Raw genomic sequence first — 18,147 nt, 5'->3', positions numbered from 1 at the left:
GGGGAATCAGCCTTGTGAACACCACCATATTTAACTCGTTAGACTTTTTTCAAATGTTTTGGATTTTGACCATTTCAGGGAGGGAGGGGAGAGGAGGCATTTACCAGCACCAGCCATGATTGATTTAAAAAGAGTTTAGAGAAACAGGCAGAAGCAAGTGCAGGGCTTCCTTTCAAATTTGAAAAGAAACATATCTTGTTGTTGGCCCTCCGGTCACAGTCAATGCTGTTTTTTCTTAGGACCATCTAAACAAGACAGATGTAGCCAGTATCCAGGCAGCAGCTGAAGCCTGAGCACTAGAAAGGCTCTCTGGGGTGGGGGATGGAGGGGAAAAGAGGCAGAAGAGAAGGAGGAAGCCATTTGGCTATAAAAAGGATCTTTCTTTCCTGTTGAAATGCAATGGTAAAGAGTGTCAAAATGGCTTAAGGGTGGGGAGGTCAAACATGTTTTGAGATGTTAAAAACTCTTAAGCTTTGTCAAAAAGGCTGAAAAAAATCCTTAAGGTAGGTTTTTGTTCTTCCATTCAAAATACTTAGCCATCATAATAGCCGCGAGCAATTCTGAAATTTCTATTCACTTTCATCACAAATTAGCCAAAACTATTCAGTTAACATTTTATCCTAATGAATCTGCCACTAGAGAAACACTTCTGAAAATTACTGTTTTCCAGTAATTTTTAGATACATCATATTTGCCAATCCTTCCTCCCTTCAGCAGGCCTCCATTTTAAAAATCCACCACTACTGCTTATACAGTGTGACTAACTCTGCACTAATGATGCTGAAAAACAGGCACTAAATAGTATTTTCATTAATGCCATAGCAGCAGCACAATACACCTTTAATCTGTATGCCATCAAAACTAAACACAACAGAGGGTTTTCTGCTAAACAAAAACATTTCAGTAACTTCCATACTATCAAATTACTTGTCATTTAAATCCAAGAATGACATTTCAGCAGTTCTAAACCTTGATTCATGAATCCAAACAAGAAGGCTTAAAGCTTGTATAGTAACTGTCACCCTTTTCTGTTACTTCACTAAAATCTACAAGAAGGAAGCATATAGCCTGCACAGTGAAGCTTTATTTGCTATGGCTACAGAAGGCCTTTAAAGCTCTGCAGCTTATTTTCCACTTTGTACTGCAGTAATACCAGAGTTTGTGTCTTTTTTTTTAATAAGGTGTTTATTCGTATGAAATAAGAGCCACTGGAGTACTGACTGGCACCCCAGACACCCCTCCTCTCCTACTGATGAGGAAGCCAGGCTCTTCATTACTCTCTCTCTCAGGCCAGTCACTCAGGTTCTTCTCTATAAAGTCTCTCCCACAAGAGACTCCAAAACACCATGTCAGAAGTTATATTTGAAAGTTCATTCACAGGAAATTGGATTTACACCTGCCTCATTTTTGAGATGTGCACAGAACAGGGATACAACAGTGGAAAGCTGCTTCCCCACCATGACCTCCCACCCCCACACCTGAAGGTGCTGGGGTAGGGGGGTGTAGGAAGGAGACTACCTTTGAGAAAGGGTTTTGAGCTGCAACTTATGAACAGATGCTGGAAACCCAGATCCTTTATCACCATTATGGAGCTTAAGTTACACGTCAAGAAATTAATTCCCGTTGCTAATATAGGAGTCAGGATGTTGTTAGCATCCTGACAATCCCACTCAACCACTGAAGTCCTCTCATGTTCTGTAAGCACCTTGTCTCTCTCAAGTTTCCACATTCCACCAAAACTTGCTGCTTGAGGTGGGGATTGCACTAACTGGTATTACAGCTCTTTGGGCTATGGGTGTCACTGCTTTGCACCAGGATTCTCTACAGGAAAAGTTCTCTGAGAAATGGCACATCAGACTTCTCTCTCACATGGGCAGGTTTTAAGTAGGAGTTCTTCCCAGCACTCACTGGACTGGCTTGTTAGAGTAAAAGCCAGCGTTGGGGGTGTTCCTCAAGGCTCATTTAGTTTGTGGCAGGTTAACTGTTGAAGAAGTTACCCTTCCGTACCTGTTCTTGAGAATGAAGTTCACTGCACAACCAGACAAACAACACTGGATGTTTATAGAAAAAGACAAAGCTGGTTACAGCAAGAAAAGGCTTTCGGGTAGAAGCATAACTTCCCTCCTGACTGGGAAGTGTTATGGAATTAAGGGTTAACTATTATAACCCCCCACAATATAGGGAATCCTGAAGCTGCAATATTTTAGACTACTCCTCAAGCCAGCTTCACTAAAACTGATACTGGAAACATTGTCAGAACCTAACACAGCCTTTTTCCCCAAATGCAAAATTCAGCATTTGATCAACATAGTTTTGACCAAAACCAAATAAAAAAAGATCAGTAGAAAATACTTTGTCGGTCCCTTTTAATGGCACAAAGGCTGAATCCCTTTTGTGCCAGACATTACTTTCAGATGCCAGCACTGCTGCCAAATTGTGTGGTCAGCTAATCTAGCAAGGGCAGAAGTCTACCTTAACTTAGTATATTTTTAAGGGATGTATACTGCAATGGGTCAGAGTTGAAAGTCACTTGACCAAGTAATACTCCATGTTTTTGTTCCAGGGTAGAATCCACAATTACTAGGGCTGCCATAAAAATCTCAAGTCTACAGTATGGTATATTAAGGCTTTCACTACACCACCTCCTAATTATTCAGAAACACTGCACCAGAAAACATCACAAGAAACAATAAGGTTGTTCAGAAAGGCCAGGATATTGCATAGCCAAGAGGTGGCAGTGTTTCTATCTGGTAAACAGGAAAAAGACTAATTGTTTATAGCATTCTATTTGGGTAGGAAGCCTAGTGGCATCAAAGTGATGGACTGCAAGAGGCAAAGTTTTTAAACTGCTTCTCTCCCCCTTTCAGCTGCAGCCCAGTTAAAACTGAATATCCTCTGCAGGCACTACAACCAGTTACTGGTCAAAGCAATTGCCTTAAGAAGCAGTAGTATACTACTACAAACATTCTAATTAGAGTAATTGAATGCATCTAGACAAGAAGGTGGCAGTATCTAATGCTTTAGTAGGCTCCTATAAATGAAAGCATTTTAAGACATTGTCTATGCAATCGTGGAGGTATTTTTAATTGGTAAGAATTTTCAGATTTATATTAAAAATTGTAGCTTAGACTTACCACAAAAAAAAAAAAAAAAGGGAAGAGTAACTGTATAAATCAGTACTTAAATTTCACTTGGCATTTAAGCTAGCCTAAGGAAATCCCAAGACTGCCTCACCTCTGAATTTTTAACATGGTTATTGAACACTGGAAGATGAAGTTTCAGTTCACATGTTCAGTGCAAAGGTCACAAGCTCTGCAAGACCATGATCAGAAACATTCCAGGGCAGTGTTGCTTAATTCATGGCAACAGCTTTATTTAACAAAAGCACTCGAGGAATGGTTTCCCTCCGTAACTCCATATGGGATCAAACATGAAACAAGTCCGCTTACTCCAAGAAGTGGCTTCTTTGACCGCATGAGAGCTGGGTGTTTTGAGAATTTGTTTTGGCTGGTTTTGTTTCTTTTTGTTTGTTTAAACTTTGATTTACAAAGCTCTTTCATTCTGAAAGCATTTTCACCTAGTTTTAGCAGAAAAGGAGCCATGGCATACGTATTTGACAGGAATGTCTCCCCTGCCTGGAGAAAAACAGATACATGAAATGGGGAAAAACAACCCACACACCACGATACTCTGAGTCTTCCTGATCTAGGAAAGTATCTTCCAACAACAGCCATTCGCTCCTTAGCGAAGGACTAGCAACGGTTTTCCTGGGTTAGACAGGGGTTTCTGAAGAGGAGTTTCCTTTCTTCGATAATAAGTGTAGCATTTTATATCATTTCACATCATGCTGCTCAAAAAACTTGTGCTACTTTATTAGAGTATGTGCATCCAAAACAAGTTACTAGATTTAGAGCTGTGTCAGTCACCTTTGATTACTTCCCCTTACTACCTCCCTCCTTCAGCAAGCGTTTACATAGCTGTCTGTCAAAGTATCTTTGCCACAGGAGCCAAATGGAAAACTGCCCATCTACATCCAAAATCTGAACCTACTAACACAGGTGTCAACTATTTCTTTACACACACCTTGAGGAAAATTATTAACAGGAAGCTTTGGAGTAAAATCATATGCCACTACATATAATGAGATAATTGTTCTCAAAGGGAAGAATAAACTGCAAAAAAGTGACAATAGGATAGAGTTATAATGAGGGAGGTACTCATTATCCCAAGTAGTTTGTTTGCTTTCCATCCCCAGATAAGCCATATACAAATCTATCTGAATTCTGCAATAAGGTTAACACTGTGTTCTCATATGCTGAGGAATACCTGGATGAAACAAACAAGATTTCCCAAGACAGCATTCCATGTCAGTGAGTCTCTCACCTGCTGATAGCACATTTGGATAGCATAAAATAATCTCAGCTGGGAGGTATCACTATTCTATTTTTTATTTTGGTCTTTGTTTTGATATGCAACACTTCCTCTTTCCAATCTATCCCCTAGCTAGTGAAAAGTGTTTCCTTTTATGCTTCCTCCCTGGATGGTGTTAAAATGAATTTAAAATTCAAACAGTAAACACATTGATGAAAATACTATGTTCTCCTGTAGACAAGATGATATTGAATTTCATGGATTGTATGATATTTTCAGTTGAGACCATGATTTTTTCTGTCACTTATATTAGAAAACTAATATTAAAATAATGTAAGACAGGACACTGTCAAGGCTTCCCCGTGATAATTTAAAAATTAAAGCAGAAGGACACACTGTAGACCAGCTACTCTAAAATAAATACTAAACACCTTTTCTTTCTGTTTTCCTGAAACAGTTGTATTGAACATTGGCGAAGACAAAACAGCAGTTCTGACAGGGTACTGGTCCAATACATTATTCCTAGATTGATTAACTGTCAAGATTTATCTTTCATTTAGGAGAAAATAAGTTGGTCTTACTATGCTAGCCAAACCCTCATAAATACTATATAAAAATGATGTTTACATACACACACTGACACTATATAATGAAGGCAAATGAATGGCAACAGATAAAGTGTATTACTGCGAGGAATGAACACTTGTGACTTGCACTAGCAAAAAACACAACAATTTAAAAGTTGTTTAAATTTAAGAGATGCTTAGTCACAAGAATGCTTTATAATGACATGCACAACTATGGCTTTCACCAAAAATTCTTTCAAAGCATCCATGTTATTCAACTTCAAAGTATAAGGCAGAGCTAAGGAAGGAAATGAGATGAACAGGTTTGGACAAGAGAAAGGGACCTTCCATACATCTTTGGTCCACACCATTGAGGAGTTTCATCAGCTGAAGCTCCTTAGCAGCCCCTGTTCTCTGCTGACTGGCATAGGCTGGCATTAAGAACAGGTATCAGAAGTGATATCACATACAGAATAAAAATGCTATGAATTGTATTTACAAGGATGTTAACTGAAAGGTGTGACTTCACTCTAAGAAACTGGTTGCCAAATGAGGCAGCTGAGTAACTCCTCCTCAAAGTTCTGCAGCTAGACAAGCAATTGGAAACCAATTAAAATAAAGCTATAAGTAGTTTAACACCCTAAATAACTTCTACAACTATAAAAATGATGGTACTCTTTAAAGAAAAATAAGTTAATTGCTTGCATCTAAGGACTGAGATATGAAAATGAAACTATTAATTATAAAAATGGCTCAAGTTGATTTTTTTTGTTGCAGTTTGTGAAAGTAAGCTCATGTTAACACCTGCACTTTTAAATTATGGTTCTCCTATTTGTTCTCTCAGTGTATAAAGTTTTTTGGCATCATTGCTGAAAGACCAAGATAGGAGCACTAGTAAAGACTATCAGTAATCACGTACTACTTGAACTCGCTTCACTGGCTCAGGAAAGGACTGACAAGGAAGCGTTCCAGTGAAAGAAGAGCCTCTGGATCTAAGCCAAGCCCAAGTATGCCACTACAAGCTCAAGTGGCCAGCCACAGAATCCAACTACTCCAGTCTTTGCAAAGACATGCTGACCTTACCTATATCCAAGTCAATGCCAAAGTCTCCTACAAGGGGAAACGAAATGTACACGTTATATTAATTGTAACTGCAGTGCTTCAGAACTTCCAGCAAAATCTCTCTAGTAGTTCTCTAGAAGATGTAGCTGCCTAAATCATAGAGAATTTTCAATTATTACTAGAAGGTATCAACATGCACTAACCATGTACCAGTATGTAACAATATATGCAATGAAGGTGTACAACTGCTCCCTGGAAATATTATTTGAAGAATAAGCCACTTGGAATGAGGGGCCCCCATGTACCCCTTCAGGCTCAGAGGAACATTGCCTTAGAGATTTACCACTTGTTTTGGTAAGGGACAAAGAAATTGGGCTGACTTGACACAGCTGCTACTGAGGAAGAGTTCAGATTCAGAGGTACATAATGAACTACTTTTGACAAGATGCAAAGATGGGATAATAACACCTTTGCCAGAAAAGCAATAACATGAAGATAAAGTCTGCTTTGACAAGACAACTGTCTAAAACTTAGGAAGTTTATCAAATTTGTATGCATTGGGAAGTGCATACAAACAGAAAAAGCACCTCTCAGGAGTGTCTGGAGGCTTGGAGTGGACAGCCCTCCAGCAAATTGCCAGCTACGCAGTAAAAGCCAGCTCAAGACACTTCAGCCTTGCTTCCACTTAGCCCAGCCTACTTAGATTTCCTGCTATGAACCTCCCTATGAACTGTCCCACCAACCACCACTCAGGGTAATTCATGCTTCATGGGCAGAAAGCTCAAGGGCCATACATTAGTTATCTAGCAAGAAGCTCAGAGCCCTTGAAAAAATTAGTAATGCTAGAAGAGAGCAAGAGCTACCATGAAATATTGTCAATTAGAATACATGTTGTCTAGAACAGAGAAAAAAACCAGCACTTTCATGCTAAGAAAGGGCATGTAGTACCTTTTGGAACTCTGTCAACAGCCACCATTTATAACTCTAATCCAATTCTTAATTCTAATCTTATCAATGCTTTCATGATATTGGGGGAGGCAGGGATTATTACATCCACCCCCTCACTGAAAATTATATTAAGTACAAGAGGGGAAGAAGCAAGGAGCATATTAAATTTTACTCCCATTACCATCTTAGTACATACAAGAGCAGCACTAGAAAGACTGGGACCTCAGTGTTCTAGGAATTCTTTTGTACTTCATCCTTTCCAATTCCCTGATGTTTTGTTATTGTTGCTAGTTTGGTTGTTATTTCTTTCAGGGTAGAATCCACTCCAGACCACTGCCTGATCTTTCCAGTACCAATTTTTTTATTATAATAATTTTGTCTTTTTTTCTTCCATAAACTGTCCCTCCTTTCTTCCCGAAATATCTGCCCATCCATTTAAAAGCCTTTTAACAAAAGTTAACACCAAATATATCCTATTGGGACACAGTTGCAACACTGTAGCTGCTTCTCCAGTAACTAGCCTGGGGAAATTATTTTCCATTATTTTAGTCTAGTATTCAATTCAACTAAGCTCTTTTGTATCATTATCTGCACAATAATGTCCACAACTTGCAAGCACTTCAGTGGGAGAAACAACCATTTTCATTTTCCCCTACAAATAACCACTTCTCTGAAGGGAGACTGTTTGGTTCTCACAACCACTTTAGCTGGCTTGCTGATCAGTCATCAATTAAAGAAAATCTGGTTTCCAATTTGCTCATCTAGCCACAAAAGCCGTGTTTGGGACACTCAGCCGGCTCATTCGGCAACCGGTTTCTTAACAGAAAAGCCATGCCTTTCTCAAGTAACATCCTTGTATGGATCAAGTATTCTTGAAATTTGAGTGACTTTGTCTAGCAGGCTGCAGACCCCCTTCACGCTCCAACTTCAATGTATTAAATCTCCAGTGCCTTTGGGCACACCATATATAGCGGTGGGGGCGGGGTGTGCTGCAGGGGGCTGGAATTTAACCCTTTACCAGCCCTGCTTTTAAAGGGAAAAAAGAAGGCTTGGAGGCATGATGCTCCTTCTTTCCATGCCCTAAGAAAGTTCTTACTCAAAGTAACAGACCCACTTTGCCTCACAGATACATGCACTTACTAAAACATCCAGGAACTATATAGTTGACTTCCAAAGCACAGCAAGACACAGCAGCAGCAAGACCCCAGGAGCTACCTGATCACATTCCCTTACACCCTCCACCACCTGACATGGCATTATTCAAGGTTACAGAAGACCAGCAATAGTAACCTTGTCAGGCAACCAGTACTGACTCACTCACTGGTGATTCACAGAGCACACTACCAACCCTGACACAAGACAGCAGCATTTCTCTACTCCCTGATGCAGCACCAGGTTGGATTACAAAGCTTAAGGGCATCCATAATGCAGACAGCTTTCAAGCTTTGCCTGCACCCAATATTTAAGGCTAGGGATTTTTATTTTCTACAATAAGATGACAGTGTGAATAGCTGAGTAAAAAGAACCACTGAAGTGAAGAGGGAGGGAAAAGGGGAGGATTTGAAGTTTGATAGCTGACATTTTACCCTAAATAATAGTTTGCCTTTTGTTAACCAAGAGGAGCTGAACAAAAGGCTGTATAAAATTAGTTTTTTAGCATATGTCAGCCACTCTGGACAGCAAGTACCTACACATTCAAAGAGAATCCACAAAACCCAAGACAACATGGGACATGGAGAAGATACAATAACAAGCTCCAGTACTACCATCCGAGAATCCTGCTGAAGTTTGATTACTGAATTTGAGATCCCTGCCAGCCTTTTAATCCAGACAAACACAGCGTTTGGTAGCTCTGCACATTCACAATACCTTGCCCAGCAAAAGAAAGTATTTACAGTAGATGGTAGTCTATAACAACACTGACTAGCCACAAAATGTATGGGGTGGGCATGTAATACAAACGAACAACTGAAAAAGATAAGGTTTAGCAAACTTGACGGAACACCTTTAAATATTTTGGTTATGCATGGAGACTAACCAACATTAGAGTGAAAATGATACAACACAAGTTTAGCTATTACCTTTAGCTCACTAAAGAACCCTTCTTCCCCACAACACAAATTCAGAGCATTTGCTATTCTCACATTCCTGGAAAGCACTGGTACGAGAGCAGCCTCGGTGATTGCTTGTGTGATCTTTGGAGATAATACTGTAGTAACAAACAGGAGTAAAACATACCTGCTGAGGTGACAGCAGTAGCCTTTGGTTGGGTTAATCTGTCCACTTCAGAGATGAATTTAAGACAATTCACGTGTTTCTTCAGTAGAGATCATTTCCTCTATAGCAGTCAAGGCACACCTCAGAGTCCCCAGAATTTTAAGTGTTCAACTCTGAAAAGTGACTTGCACCCATTGCCAGCCCAACAGGTTTAGAGCTTGTCTCAAGTCACTTCCCTGCTCCTGGGAGGTAATCCATTTTCTCCAAGTCAGCACCAGTGCAGAGGCATACAGCACAAAGCATGCAGAACCATAAAACAATAAGCATTTGAAGTTTCCAGTTCAAGTCTTAGTCACTTCAAAAATATTTCAACCACATATGAAGGAAACTGCTAACTAGTCATCATCCTATCCAACAAGTTCACCATCTGGGGTTTTAGAAATGCGTATTACACACTCAAGAGAAATAACAGGAATGGAGCTCTTATTTCTTAGAGCTTAACATGTAACTATGAATTAATTCTTGTGTCAGTATTGCACACATATCCAAGATGCCTGAGCAACACAGAACATATATTCATGAGCCTCATCCGTGAGTACTGCGTTTTATTCCTTTTCATACTGTGCTATACAGCTAGAGCATTCAAAGCGGGCCAACATTTTTAGTTGCTAAAAAAAGATTAGCAGCTATGGACTCTAAACCTGAAAAGAATTTATTTTGTTGAGGGTTGATAGCAGAGGAAGAAACAAGTAGCTTAGAGTCAAAAGAACTTTAGAAAAGAAGCACACTACTGTCTTAGCCACATAAAATTTCTCTTCTTTAAGATGTTAGGGCAAAGATAAAATAATGTCTGAGGTGACATTACATAGTAAAGAAGGTTTTGTACTCAAGGTAGAAGTTGGCAGATAGTATTGCTCCAATTCCTTAACAGGGTTTTCTTCCATTTCTGTGACTTGATTTGGATGCACAAGCTTAATTTGTTACAAGGACCAAACCCATCCCACCCACAGAGCCCTTCTTCAAGCACAGCCAGGGAAAGGAGAAGACAACCCAGGGAAGGAGCTGCAGCTGAGCCTGTGAGGAGAACAGCTGAAACAAAGTCAATATGCCTAATATATTTTAGGATCAGGGACATCCATTCCTTACATTAACCAGTACTTGAATTGCCAAGCAGTAGCCAGTCCCATTCCCATCCAGTATTTCCACACTTTAATTTAAGACTTCAAATGATAGGTTAAAAGCATTAGTAAAAATTATGTACTATGTAATTATGATCCAAGATTATATTTGTAACTGCTCTACTGAAAGTGGATTACAGCTGAAGACAATAAACCTCTTCTGTGAAATCTTATCTGTGGTAACATTGGTCTTGCATTCAGTGCATTGTTCATGCAGCTTAAGATCTATGCCCTCAACACATCATGATTCTTTGTCTCATGGAAAGACACCAACAACTTTGCAGGAAGGAAGGGAGTATGGGAGGAAAACTAGGAAGAGACTGGGTCAAGACAGTATTGAAAGAGGAATGATACCTCCTCTACTTTAAAACAGAGGAACTAAGTAGTTTTCCTTTAAGGAAGCATGGTCTAGAAAGCATGTTTACATGCTCTGAAGATTTAGCTGAAAGGAAAAACTGCTACACATGAGATGCAAGATTTCATCACTAAATGGAAGCAAAAATTCAGCTAGACCTTCTCTCCCATTTACAAGATGCTTCAAGAAATCACTTTTAAACAAAACTGTAATTAAAAAATTACAGGTATACAGTAGACTAGTTTCATGCCTATTTATTGTATGCACATCTCCAGTTGTACGTTCTCAGAAAAAGTCACTATTAACCTCAGAGGTCTATGCTGCAGCCTGCAAGCATTAATATCCTTACATACAGCAACACTCTTGGTTTTACAAATACATGCTCTCAGTAAAAATAGTCCATGAAAGGTGCCTGAACATCCAAGGCATTTCTGCTTCTTCCAGTTTTTACTCACTGGAAATTGTCTGAAGTCATGTTTAATTAAGCCAGTAGTGTAACAATATCATTATCACCAGGAGAAAAACCTGACAACTTTGCTGCGTTTACCCTAAAATGTTGAGTGGGTTTCAACACCAGTCACAGCACAGCAGGGGGGGTTTGGATTCTGTCCAGTATGGTATCAAAGCTGTTTTAAAACCCAAAGTTTTCATTCTCTTACTAAAGAGAAGGAGTTAAATAAAAAGACTTCTGCATGCAGGGAAGAGCCAGGACCTACAGATGTGATGGAGGCATCTAAAGGGAAGGTAAGGCAGGGTAATCCAAGAGGTTTAACAGCTGATAGCTGAACAGTATTTGTAAATTTAAAAATATTGTGAATTTAGAGATTATTCCAATCCCTTATCATCCTAAGGATGTTAAATCCACATTCCATAAATCACATATGAACAAAATAACTCACTACCCTGCTTTCTTCATCAGGAAAAAATTAAAAAGGAAAACACAACTGTCAGTAACCTAATCTGAAGCACTGCCTTCAGATGGGCACCTGTATTATGTGCATTTGACATCAGAAAAGACACAGTAAGTATGGTAAATGAAGGCTGCATGAGTACAAAGAACTACATGCAGTTTCTTACATACCCTGGAAATACGAATTTCTCTATCTTGTGCACAAGGATCACATTTTAAGATGACTGCCTCAGGATGCACTCTTAAAATCCTTAATCATTTTGTTAGGCGGCAAAACCCTTAATCATTAGAAAGAGAAACAGCAAGAGCCTGTATCACACACTGCAGTTTCACATAAATAACCCTTGAGCAAGAGGTGGAGAACTGGAACTGGGAACACAGGCATACTCCCTCTGCATCAGCCAAGTGCTTTGGCGAGACGTGTGGGTGGATGGCACTGGGAGCACCTCGGAGCAAAGCTCAGCATTTGGCAGTATGGAAAGCCATTACACAAAAGCAACCCCGTTTAACCTACCATTCCTGTCTAAGGACTCTATTCCTCCTCTCCCCTCATACCAGTTCAGCCTGCAGTTAAAATAAACTTTTACCAGTGGTAGAAAAGGGGAAAAAAGTTTTCTGTCATGTTAAGTGAGTTAAATTGGCTCACAGAAGCATCTCCTGAGTGCACACAGCCTAGCCTGGTGAGAACAGAAGAGGAAGTGAGATCCCCTATTCTGAGTAGCCGTGAGATGTTAAGACAGCTTGCTCCCTATTGTGAAACCACAGCTTTACCCTACATTAGAGTAGCTTAGACAAATTCAATCAGCAAATTTAGCCAAGGTACCAGATAAGTAGCTTTCAGTTCAACTGACAGATATGCAGTTGAATGTTTTCCCCTATACATGCACAATCCTCCAAAAATTGCATTTTTTACAGTCTGTAACAGTAAGAAGGAATGCATTTTATTTGTAATCTAAAAAGATAAGAAATACAGGAATATATGCAGCCCCAGAACTCAACATAGCAATCTAATTTTACTGAGTCTCCATGGGGCTCCAATAGCCCCATGAACCACTGCAACTCACTGAAAATGGCAAAAAACTTCGGAGTTTGTAAAGTAATCTGATCAGTTAAGAACCTGACCAAAGACAGAACTGATGCAAGGAAAATGAAGGAACAGTGTGTCTAAGGGCAAGGGAGAAAGACCTTTAAAATCCTTTCTTGCAATGGAGGGAGCTGTGGCGCTACAGGGTTTTGTCTTGTATGTTTTGGTAGTCCATGAACCACTCCTAAAATGGAATCTGTAGAGCAATATGAGAACTAGAAGGGTCACACACTGTTAAGATGACTGAATTTGGCAACTCCACACTTTCCCTAGAAAGTGTTAGAAGTCTGTTATTGAAGTGTTTGGACCATCCGCCACTGTTATCATGAAATGATATTAAAGCACACAGCAGCTGAGCTCTGGCATAAATGAAACCCCAGTTATTTAACTTGCAACTTGTGGCATTTTCCACTTTCTGCAAACTCACTTGAATCCAGAGAGTTTATCAGTACAAGCCAAGTGTCCTATAGCTGTTCCAACATTTTCTAAGAGCGTGGTTTCGTTCGCAGACTATTAAGACTTCCAAGAAAAGAAAAATAGAGGTGCTCTTTCAGTCACATGAAAGAATCAAGAACACATTAACATATCAGGTAGGATATTTGATTTAATTATGGGTAAAACTAAAGTAAAATCTTTTTCAAGTCCTATTCTAGTTGATTTTATAGTAATAACATCTAGTTGCTACAGTAGCATTGATAGTTCTGTCCATACAACAAACACTGCCAGACAAAAGAAAATTATCAGGGTTGCAACACCTTTACTTTTGTAGAATGCTTTGAAACATCTGAGATTAAGCATTTCCCCTGCTGCCATGATAGCATTTTACATCAGACTGTGAGGTTCCCAGTGGTAAACCACCAGACTGGGTTTCAACAGCAGCTCTGTGACAAAGAATTGGCTTTTGCTCCCTCCCCCACCCCCCCCAACACTTTTATTCACTTTCTTTCATGCATCACTGTAGTATCTGCAGGCATTGCTGCCCTAAAAGCAGTGTTCGGGGTTCTCTTTAATGTTTGCCACTATTGTAACAGTCAATATTCTCTGTTACAGAGACTGCTACATACTCATAGCACACAACCAGAGTCAACAGCTCAACTGAGACCAGAACCATCTCGACTAAAAAGACACTATGCCAGACATCCCAGTTAAGAGCTGAAATCTGCATTTCTCTGCATTAAGAGGATGAGCAACTACACTGATCTTGTCTGGCAAATGTGTATGTGTAGTCTTGTTTTGAGACTTGGAACACCCAGTAAGTAACCACCCACGGTGCTATTTCCCTTCTCACTCGAGGGAGTCTCAAAACGGAGGTGGAATGAGGAAAAATTATGGGGAATGGACAGTGATTCCCAGAAGGAGGGACGGAAACACCAGAGAGGAACAGGACCAAAGGTAACAAATGAGTAGCAATATTAGGACAGGAGCATCATGTTCTAGGCAAGGAGGCACAGAATAAGGGAACCAGCAACTTTTGTGCAGAAAACCCTCAGAGATGGGGTCAAACTCCTTATAACTGATCTCAAACAAGGTGAGGAGGACATACCCTGGCAAAGGAGAACTCTGCATTTAAGAGAACTACTCTTCCAGCAGCTTACAGATGAGATCTGCCTATGCCTGCATGAATTAATCTGAGGGAATATCCTGCTCACCAGCTTTTCTCACATACTGAGCAGAACCAGAGTTTTTAACTGCTAATATTACGGCTACCATTCCTGCCTTGCATTTTAGGTTTGTTTTTACACTATTAGCCAAACAAAGTACTTAAGTGATGCACTAAGTACTCTCCTGGAAGGCTGCCTTTCTATTATCGTGCCTTTTATGAGGCTGTAAATAGCATTCTTAAACAAGCAATAACCCTCACAGTTTTGCAGCCACCCTTTCTCAGAAAAAAACTTGTACACCTCACCCATATTTTTAGCCAAAGCAAGAAAGATTTACAGGATAAACTGTTCCTAACAGTCAGTCTCTCCCAAACAATTCCCCTTGAGTGAATAATAAATACTTGCAAATACTGATCAGGCACAACTGCATTAAGGAGCCACCAAAATGCACTAATCAAGAACAGTAGTAGATCATTAATTTGCAGAATAAAAGCCTTTCTCAACAGGAGCTGAAGGCTTGAAAATGCTTACTTGTTTTAAAACAATTTCTAGGTCTACAGGATACAGGAACACCCAAACCCAATCCTTTAAGAGGTGTACTCTTTTCAGAGTACACTGTTGAAAGTAAAATTATTTATGTAAAATAAATTAAGCTTTTTCAGAAGTTACTTCTAGAAAAGCTGTACACTTTAAGCAAGGCTAGAATACCTTTGTTCCACTTGCAATTTAAACTTTTAAGTCCACAAAATACCTTGGAGCTCCTATCCCAGCTACTCTTTTACTAAATGATGGAGAATATATCACATTAGAAGCTGGATATTCTATGCTATGGCCAAAAGCCCTCAACTGTTTTATTTTACACACTTCAAAAAGAAGTGTGTAAAACCACTCGCCCTACTGAGAACACAAAAACTAGAAGCTTTCTAGCCTGTACCACAAGACCAAAGTTATACTCCAAAATGAATGCAGAAAGATGGCTTTTTTTAGCGTCTTAAGAACATCATGCCTTATTTCAGTCTAGCATTCAGTATTACACGTGTGCTTTAGGAAGCCCACTCTTAGGGAGATACCGAGATACCACAAAGAGCTGTAAACAGCCCAGCTGCCATAACGTTTCTGGGTTGGTTTGGGTTTTTTTGTTAAAAACTTGATTGTTCCTCAAGCACACTTCATGTCTCCCAAATGTCATTTTAAGGTCTTTCTTTTTCCACAGAATTCATACATTCTGTCCTCTGACACTAGCAACTTCAAGAAACACAAAACCTGACCTTTCTGGAACTATTTCATAGCTATAACAACATGAGAGGAGATCGAAAAAGCGTCCCTGAAAACTGAAGGCATCACCACATTTCCCTAGGCTAAATGCCTTCATGTATCAGTTAAGCAAGCATCCCACAGGAAACTCTTGTACTACCCCTGTCCTCAGGCAGGTTTTCCCTGAAGCCCCTTGTTGTGCTGTCCAATTTCATCCTGGGAGGAAACTACCTCCAACGCTGGTTGGAAAATTCCAGCAAAATCCCCCTGCGCTGACCCCCAGAGCAAAAGGGGAAAGTCAGCAGATCGCCATTTTCCAGCTTCAAACGAAAAATCAAGTTTCAAACTATCACAGCAAGAAACTATCCCAGTGAAACTTAAGACACTTTCAGTACATTTTGAAGAAGCCACTGCCTCTTAAGATCTATGAAACAATACTTAGGGTCACCAGAATCAAAACTTGCAAAGCCAAAGCGTTTTAAATTAACACCACATAAAGCAAGTTCCTGTTTTTGCATCAGTAGATGTTTGCCACCACAGAAGTAGACAAAATGTTGACCAAGGGCAGGAGATGTAGCTGGCATATGCAAGCGTGAATATATCTCCTAACTTTTTTGCTACCTTTTATTTATTTATAAATAAATAATCAAAAAGGTGTCCTTTTCTCAACACAGTTATCTTCCTTCCCTATTTATTCGTTTTTCTTTCTCTAGTGGGTTACACACCGAACACGGCTGTACAAAGACTCCACAAAACAGTTTAACTCAGCATTGGGGCTCTGGGGGGCCCCAAACCTTTTTCTCTTGCATCTCCACGAGCCCGAGGAGCTCCCTCTGAGGGGCACAGCGCCCGCAGCAGCCCAATGCCCCCACTACAACCCGCTCACGGGCAGACCGGGGCTCCGCCAGCCGCCTCCGGGACAGCGTGTCCCGCACCTCGCGGAAGGGCCCCCGGCTCACCTCCTCCTCCTCCTCCTCCTCCTCCTCCTCCCGGGCGGCGGCGCCTCGCCGCACGCCCTCCCCTGGTGTGCCAGCGGCTCCCGCGCCCCGCACCGGCCCTGCCCCCCGTCCCCAGCCCCGCGGGGCGGCAGAAGCGCCGCGGCCGGTCCCCGGCGATGCGGGCGGGGGCCCTCTGGCGCCGGCCAGGGGCGGGAGCGCGGCCGCCCCTTCCCTCCCTCCCTCGCCGCGCACCGCGCTCACCTCGTCGTCGTGGTGCTGGCAGTAGCTGGCCCGGTCGGGGAAGACGGAGAGGATGTTGTACGGCGAGGCGGGGGTAGGGCGGGCTGAGGGCGAGCGGCGCGGCGGGACCGGCGGCGGCGGAGCCGGCGGCGAAGCGCTCGATGAAGTGGTCCTTGGTGAGGCGGACGCGCTGGTGCGCCCGCACGCAGTTGTCGCACAGGTGCTCCTGGCAGTCGAGGCAGCGGGAGCTGGCGGCGTTGCCCTCGTCGCAGGAGCTGCAGCGGGGCTCGCCCTGCCGGCTGTGGGGCCGCCGCAGCAGGAGCGCCGCCGAGCCGCCGCCGCCGCCCGAGGAGGACGACGACGACGTCGAGGAGGGCGCGGCCGAGGCTGCGGCGGCGGGCGAGGAGCCGGCGGCGCGGGCGGCCCCGGCGGCGGGCGGCCGTGGTGCCGGTTGTTGCCGCCGCCGCCGCCGCCCCCGCCAGCGCTCGAGCCCGCGGCGGGGCCGGCCCCGGCGGCGCGGCCGTTCTTCTGCTCGTCGGCGGCGGCGGCCACGACGACGACGTCCAGCAGGTTGCTGAGGAGGAAGTTGGAGGAGGGCAGCGCGTCCATGCCCGAGGGCTCCGAGATCACCACCTTCTGGTCGCAGATGGGGCAGCGCAGCTTGAGCGCGTCCCCCGCGCCGGGGTGCCGCTGCGCCTCCAGGCACTGGCGGCAGAAGGCGTGCAGGCAGGGCAGACGTGGAGCCGCCGCGGCGGGGCCCCCGCAGGAGGAGCCGCCGCCACCCCCGGAGGAGCTGGAGGTCTGCGAGGAGGACGAGGAGGTGGAGGAATTGGACGAGAGGGGAGCCGGCGAGCCGCACATCTCCTTGCACAGCGGGCAGATCTGGAAGTCGGACTCGGGAAACGAAGCCATTTGCGACGGGCCTGACTCCCCGATGGGGGGCAAAAACGTGTCTCTCCTTCCTCAAAAAAAAAACCAATTAAAAAAAAAAAAAAAAAAAGGGTGGGCGGAAAAACAGAGGCGCGGGGAGAAGGTAGTTCTGCGAGCAGCTTACGAGCAAGCTGGCATCGATCAGTCGTTTTGCCAAGTGGGATCGATGGGCCGGTTTTGCAAATACGGTGTCATCGATCCGGCGGTCTGCAGGGAGCTGGGTCCTCTCGTACCTCGCTGCTGCCGGGCTGGCTGCTGCGGGGAGGGGGGAGTATTTTTGGTATCAAGGTGTAGCTGTCCCGTTCTCCCTCAGCAAATGGATCCTCTCTTCCCTCTCATGTACTTAACCCCCGATCCCCCGTTGCATTAGACAAATTGCATCGATTCTCGGATCGGTCAATACCTCACACAGTCTTCTCATCTCCCCCTCGGGTCAGCAGTTTGACAACGTGGTTTGGTTACTTGTCTTCTTCCTAAACGGAAAGTGCATGGG

At 42.8% G+C, this 18,147-nt stretch overlaps 1 protein-coding gene across 1 annotated transcript in view; it reads right to left on the bottom strand.

The window, feature by feature from the left end:
- The window catches only part of TRIM71 (tripartite motif containing 71), a 56,635-nt gene extending 38,784 nt beyond the window's left edge, over positions 1-17,851 (bottom strand). The window contains 3 exon segments of the mRNA XM_039550170.1: positions 16,746-16,817; positions 16,819-17,100; positions 17,103-17,851. Of these exon segments, the coding sequence (XP_039406104.1) occupies positions 16,746-16,817; positions 16,819-17,100; positions 17,103-17,636 (888 nt within the window). The 5' untranslated portion in view covers positions 17,637-17,851.
- Between the last annotated feature and the right edge of the window lie 296 nt (positions 17,852-18,147).

This window comes from Corvus cornix, chromosome 2 (genome assembly GCF_000738735.6).
Source record: "Corvus cornix cornix isolate S_Up_H32 chromosome 2, ASM73873v5, whole genome shotgun sequence".
In the NCBI taxonomy this organism is placed as follows: Eukaryota; Metazoa; Chordata; class Aves; order Passeriformes; family Corvidae; genus Corvus; species Corvus cornix.
Note: the sequence above shows the minus strand (reverse complement) of the source record. Positions and strands in the feature narration are given on the sequence as shown.